Here is a 6,360-nt window from a genome sequence, read left to right as displayed (position 1 = left end):
TGACCAAAGAAAAGAGCACATGCTATTAAGCTAAACTTATTTGGGTAATAATAATTTAAGTTTGTCTTTATAATATCGTTCTTTAACATAAAACACGAATCAAATATTTACATATATAACAAAATGTTATTGTCTATTATCGATAGATTGTGACATTTTACTATATTTGAAAATATTTTTAACAATTTAACATTAAAAATAATTTTTCATGTAGTTATTAATTTATCTCCAACCTCTAAGATGGTGCCAATTTGATCATTTACATCTAAAATATTTCTAGTGAATCTTTAAATTGATCTAAATTATTTTGCTAAATGCTGATATAACAGTTAATCCTAAGAAACTATTAGATTAAAAATTTGAAAGTTTATAACAAAATAAGATTCTACAAGTTTAATGACTAACTCTTCAAGTTGAATAAGATTTTTTTAGTGTAACAAATCGGATACTAATACTTAAGCATTCAATCTATAGGAAAAAAAAAAAACCAATGTCAATTACTAAAAATACACCACATTATCATATTAGGAATCCATAATATTAGTATTTGTTGTATGATTATCATACTTAAACAACTTTGACAGAGAATGGAAAACAACCCAAGTGGTTAAGTCATCTATTTTTCCTCACATGAGTTGAAATTAAAAACATCATTTATGAGATAGATAACCCATTTTGGAAAAAAAGGGTAAAAAGAAAACAAAAATGAATTGAAACTCTTGTGATTGAGAAGGGAAATGGCCGAAAAAAAAGCCAATTGCTGTAGCAGAGAGGGAAGGCAGAGGCAGAGGCAGAGGCAGCATTTGTTCATGGCGTCTTTAGTTTTTGTATTTGTAATCGCTGTAAAAGATTCTATGCAACGAAGTCAGAAAACCCCAATATGAATGTGAGGGGGGGCAAAGAAAAACAGCTGGTTTTAATTGAAATGGTGAAAGAGTAAGAGTTTGGAGCAAGAAGACTTCCATTTCCTCCTCTTTTCTTCTTTGTGGGGTCTCTAGTTTTTCTCTATTGATGACAGCCTCGATAACAGCCTGGAAAGTTTAGTGTGGTAGCTGCACTAAAAAAACTCTGCTCAACGGGCCTTTCATGCCGGGATTAGTGGGATCTCTTCTTCTTCTTCTTCTTCTTCCCTTCTCTGGGTTCTTTTCTCTTTGATTCATATTTCCCAAATACCCCTTTCAAGATTTGTTGTGTTCTTCATCAGGTAAGACACATTTCCATTTCTTATTTGTCTCTTTGTTCTTTGAGAAGTCTAACCTGATTTAGACTTTTGTGGTCTGCAATGGAGTTACATATCTGTACTGAAATTGTGTTTTAGCTGTGGATTTGTGAAATGTGCATTGTGAGATAGATCCAGAGGGAGGTGGGTTTTGAGGGATTTGGTTGGTTTTGTATTGGGTTTCTTTTGGATTTGTGTTTGCAGATCGAAAGAGAGGCTGTTGGGTTTTTTTTTTGGGGTCTGTTCTTACAAGTTAGGGAAGATTAGGAGCTTGAGTTTGTTGTTTATTGTGGTTTTAGGATCTGGGGTTATTGGAAATGGTGAAAATGAAGTTTGTTTCCATGTCTATGGTTCTGTCTGTGGTCTTGTTCATGTGTATTGGATCTTACGCCTCTTTCACTCCCATTGATAACTATTTGATATCGTGCGGTTCTACACAAAACATCACCTTCCAAGGTAGAACTTTTGTTCCTGATTCTGGACATTCATTGCTCTCCAATGATGGTGAAAGCTCTGTTGTTGTTAGTCCAAAAGGTACAACTGCTCCATCTCCAATCTATCAATCTGCTCGGGTTTTCACGAGTGTTGCTTCATATAAATTCGAAATCAGGAAAGAAGGTCGGCATTGGGTTCGGTTGTATTTTTATCCTATTCCAAAGTCGGAGCGGAATCTTGCATCTGCATCAATTACTGTTGTTACTGAGAAGTTTGTGCTGTTGAACAACTTCACTTTCAAGAACTACAATGGTTCTTTTATGTTCAAGGAGTATGCAATCAATGTCACTTCAGATTCCTTGACCCTGACTTTCATTCCGTCCAATGGTTCTGTTTCATTTGTTAATGCGATTGAAGTTGTCTCGATGCCTAATGAGCTGATACCTGACCAAGCCTTGGCTTTGAATCCATCTGCTCCTTTTAGCGGCATCTCGGAACTTGCTTTTGAAACTGTTTACCGGCTGAATATGGGGGGTCCTTTACTCACTTCACAAAATGATACACTTGGAAGGACTTGGGAGAATGACATGAAATACCTACATGTCAACAGTTCTGCAGTGAATGTCTCTGCCAACCCGGCGGGCATAAAATATCATGCTGGTGTGACACAAGAAACTGCACCAAATTGGGTTTATGCAACTGCCGATGCCATGGGAGACCCAAATGTACCGAATGTGAACTTCAACTTGACTTGGGTTTTCTCTGTTGAGCCAAATTTTCAATATTTTGTCAGGGTACACTTTTGTGATATAATGAGCAAGGTTCTCAATAATCTGGTTTTCAATCTTTACATAAATTCTGATAATGCTCTGGGAAGCTTCGATCTATCATCGTTAACCGGTGACTTGGGTGTGCCTTATTATAAAGACTTCATTTCCAACTCAGCAGATTCAACTACTTTGACTGTTAGTGTTGGTCCAGATACAATGGCAGACATCACCAATGCAACCATGAATGGGTTGGAGATTATGAAGATAAGCAACCAAGCTGGGAGCTTGGATGGAACTTCTTCTGTTGAAAGTCTTTTCCCAGATGCGCCTTCAAAGAAGAACAATATCGCAATCATTGTTGGTTCTGTCTTGGGATCTGTAGTAGGCCTTGCTTTGCTCGTATTGTGTTATTGCTGTTTTGTAGGACGCAAGTCAAAGACTACTCAACCAGCACACCCTTGGCTGCCTTTGCCTTTATATGGAAACTCTCAAACCATCACAAAAGTGTCAACAACTTCTCAAAAGAGTGGAACTGCAAGCTTCATTTCTTTGGCTTCCTCCAGTCTCGGCAGATTCTTCACATTTCAGGAAATTCTTGATGCTACCAACAAATTTGATGAAAATCTGCTCCTTGGAGTTGGTGGTTTTGGTAGGGTTTATAAGGGAACACTTGAAGATGGTATGAAAGTTGCTGTTAAAAGAGGTAACCCCAGATCAGAACAAGGTCTTGCCGAATTTCGAACTGAAATAGAAATGTTATCAAAGCTACGACATCGTCACCTTGTGTCTCTTATTGGCTACTGTGATGAAAGATCAGAAATGATTCTTGTCTATGAGTATATGGCAAATGGACCCCTCCGGAGTCACTTGTATGGAACAGATCTACCACCGTTGTCATGGAAGCAACGACTTGATATTTGCATTGGTGCTGCGAGGGGGCTTCACTATCTTCACACTGGTGCAGCTCAAAGCATAATACACCGAGATGTTAAAACCACAAACATTCTCTTGGATGAGAATTTCGTTGCCAAAGTTGCAGACTTTGGTCTCTCAAAAACCGGGCCATCTCTGGATCAGACTCATGTAAGCACTGCTGTCAAGGGTAGTTTTGGTTACCTTGATCCTGAATACTTCAGGCGACAACAGCTCACCGAGAAGTCAGATGTTTATTCATTCGGGGTCGTTCTAATGGAAGTTCTTTGCACGAGGCCAGCACTAAACCCTGTTCTGCCCCGAGAACAAGTCAATATAGCAGAATGGGCAATGACCTGGCAGAAGAAGGGCATGCTAGATCATATCATGGACCCAAATCTGGTAGGTAAAGTTAATCCGGCTTCGCTTAAGAAGTTTGGTGAAACAGCTGAGAAGTGTCTAGCCGAGTATGGGGTTGACAGGCCATCTATGGGAGATGTCCTGTGGAACTTGGAATATGCTCTTCAGCTCGAGGAAACTTCATCTGCTCTAATGGAACCTGAAGACAACAGCACAAATCACATCCCTACCATCCAACTGACCCCACTTGAGCCATTTGATAATAGTGTAAGCATGATTGATGGAGGGAACTCTGGCACCGACGATGATGCAGAAGATGCTGCAACAAGTGCAGTATTTTCGCAGCTCGTAAATCCTCGTGGTAGATGAGAAAAGGAAACATTCCTCAGCTAGTAAGATTTATCCTGGATGACCTGCAAAGGCACTGGGGGTCCTCGCATTGAGTGAGTCTAATATATTTACAGTGGACAAATGAAGAAATATATTGTTCTGTGATTTCTTTCTCTTAGATTAAATTCCATTCGCTCAATTCATTCAGATTGTAACATGGTTCTGCGGCATCCGTGGATCATTTCAAGATTAATTGGTACAGTAAACAGTCTACTCTTTATTTTTCACATTCAGGCTGCTAGACATTAGCTGCCCCAGGTTGTTGTTACACATTTACTCAGACAATGGATTGTATTAGTTGTATAATGTTTTTGTTTCTGATGAAAGGTATAGTGAATAAAGCACAAGTTTTTGACTTAATATTTGTAGTTCTATGTTCTATTCTGTTTATTACTCTCTTATATATATTGTATCCTAAAACGACACTAACATGTCTGCAAGGAAAAGAAGTTAATAGTCAAATGACTTGAAATGGGCAGATAATTCTCTTAGTTTGTGAGAACTTCAAGATTGATTTGTGTTGAATTGAAATGGGAACAATTGAATTGGAATTTGGTAAACACACTTTCTTGACAGAGCTGAATACTAAGGTACTGTAAGATTCACCCAAAAGTAGAAACGAATCACTCAACAGAAGACAACCAGTCAAACTCTCCATGAGAGTAGACTATTAGACAGTGTGAAGCAAAAGCTTCATTATTCAATGTTTAGTATGACTTGATTCTGGTTATTGTGATTTATTTTCTGCAAACTATTCCGTTTCCACTTGTGCTTCCTCCAGAGCAGTCTATGAAGCTATATTGCATTATCTTTGGATCTACTTTGTTTGAGATTCTGGCAGGGGAAAACAAACAAGCACTGCAATCGGCCGAGAGGAGCGATGAGGTCCTGTACTCCTTGTCACCTCCTACAATAGGCATTGCAACTCCTGGCTTTGCAGGATTAATAAAGTCACGTTGATAAGTCCTTCCAAGCACTCCTTCAACCTTCGATGAGAGGCCATGGAATCTGAACTGGACTTCCAAGTGAGCAAAACAGTCATCTTTTGGTATCTGATAGTTATGAATTCTATCATCTTCTTTAGTGATCGGTACAACGTTAACTGATATCTCTGCTATCTCAGGGAGAATTACCAAGACACTGTTGCTGGTTGATGTTCTTTGAACTATAATATTGCTTTCTGAGGACCTCCATTGCGAGAGACGACCATCTGGTATAACAACTTCTTTTCCGTCGTAAGTGAATTTCAAGCGATCAACTTTGTTGTCCCAAGTTGCTGCTCGTTTGGCCTCAAGTGAGAAGGAGTGAGAATTGAAGAGGAAACCTAGAGCTTGAATCCATGTGAAGTCCCTGGATCTGCCTGCAGGCCTTCGTCCAATGAACCGTGCATTGATTTGCAGATCGAGATCAGATACCAAGCTGAAGTGTTCGTTGCTTTTTCCATGGAAGTAGAACACAATACCATCAGCTCCAATGAACCTGGGGTCCAAGCATGCTGAGCCGGGACCGTTACAGTTTGGTTTTGAACCTGTCATTGTGGAACAAAAAACAAATAAGTCATAAACAAACTTCACAACTCATTCATGATTGAAATCAGCATTATCCAGCCTTACTTTTGCACTCTGCTTTGCATACAGGCGATTCGCAGTTGACGTAACAAACTTTGTCGGTATGGTTTGATGGTGATTTTGATGGGCATTCTGCTGGGCAACGCATCTGCTTGAAACGACACGGGCTGTTGCTCCTGTAACAAGTTAATGTATCAGCACCATGGATCTGCAACAAACCAGACATGAACACCAGAAGAATGATAGAGATTTCATTTCTGCTAAATCTCCCCATGATCATCTGAGCTTCTTCAATGGCAGCCAATGACTTGAGATGGTCAAGCACAGGTTTTCCTTGTATCTTTTATAAAAGCCATTGAGTGCGAAAGTGGGCATTTTCCCAGACTATTAAGCACTATTGAAGCAAATGCATTGTTCCATTTTTACTCAGCTTCTAGTTGAAGTTTTGAGTTTCATTAGATTTTGATATTGTTGCTTTATGGATTTATAAAATTGGTCAACGCTTTGGGAGCTGTAGTTTTAGTTTAAAGAACTGCAAGTGAACATCTTCAAGGTTGAAGCTGGCTAGAAAGGTTCTCAAATGGTTAAGATACCTTCGACTTTCAAATAAGAACAGATAATATCTGTCTGTTTGAGATTAGAAATTCACTCATCAAATATGGATAATTATAATGGGTAGCAAATTTAGTTGTTAACTTGTCATAAA

General features: G+C 38.9%; 2 protein-coding genes and 1 long non-coding RNA gene across 3 annotated transcripts; 2 read left to right on the top strand and 1 right to left on the bottom strand.

The window, feature by feature from the left end:
• Nucleotides 1-692: 692 nt before the first annotated feature.
• Nucleotides 693-4,446, top strand: LOC120085767 (receptor-like protein kinase THESEUS 1). The gene has a single exon (XM_039041949.1). It carries the CDS (start codon nucleotides 1,537-1,539, stop codon nucleotides 4,063-4,065), a length of 2,529 nt encoding a protein of 842 aa, XP_038897877.1. The 5' UTR covers nucleotides 693-1,536; the 3' UTR covers nucleotides 4,066-4,446.
• Nucleotides 4,447-4,578: 132 nt separating this feature from the next.
• Nucleotides 4,579-5,966, bottom strand: LOC120085768. Its single transcript, XM_039041950.1, has 2 exons — nucleotides 5,700-5,966; nucleotides 4,579-5,614 (listed from the first exon to the last, which is right to left on the bottom strand). Exons 1-2 carry the CDS (start codon nucleotides 5,932-5,934, stop codon nucleotides 4,824-4,826), a joined length of 1,026 nt encoding a protein of 341 aa, XP_038897878.1. The 5' UTR covers nucleotides 5,935-5,966; the 3' UTR covers nucleotides 4,579-4,823.
• LOC120085769 lies at nucleotides 5,523-6,078 on the top strand. The gene is made up of 2 exons (XR_005484030.1): nucleotides 5,523-5,642; nucleotides 5,724-6,078. It is a non-coding gene; the product is annotated as an uncharacterized LOC120085769 (long non-coding RNA).
• The last annotated feature ends 282 nt before the right edge of the window (nucleotides 6,079-6,360 follow it).

Source organism: Benincasa hispida, chromosome 9, assembly GCF_009727055.1.
Source record: "Benincasa hispida cultivar B227 chromosome 9, ASM972705v1, whole genome shotgun sequence".
Lineage (NCBI taxonomy): Eukaryota > Viridiplantae > Streptophyta > Magnoliopsida > Cucurbitales > Cucurbitaceae > Benincasa > Benincasa hispida.
Note: the sequence above shows the minus strand (reverse complement) of the source record. Positions and strands in the feature narration are given on the sequence as shown.

What these genes read in the sequence shown, in the direction of transcription:
- LOC120085767 (XM_039041949.1), top strand. Translation starts at nt 1,537, where the DNA reads ATGGTGAAAATGAAGTTTGTTTCCATGTCTATGGTTCTGTCTGTGGTC.
- LOC120085768 (XM_039041950.1), bottom strand. Translation starts at nt 5,934, where the DNA reads ATGATCATGGGGAGATTTAGCAGAAATGAAATCTCTATCATTCTTCTG. An exon ending in ATGCAAAGCAGAGTGCAAAA is followed by an intron (nt 5,615 to 5,699) that starts GTAAGGCTGGAT and finishes CCACAATGACAG; the next exon opens with GTTCAAAACCAAACTGTAAC.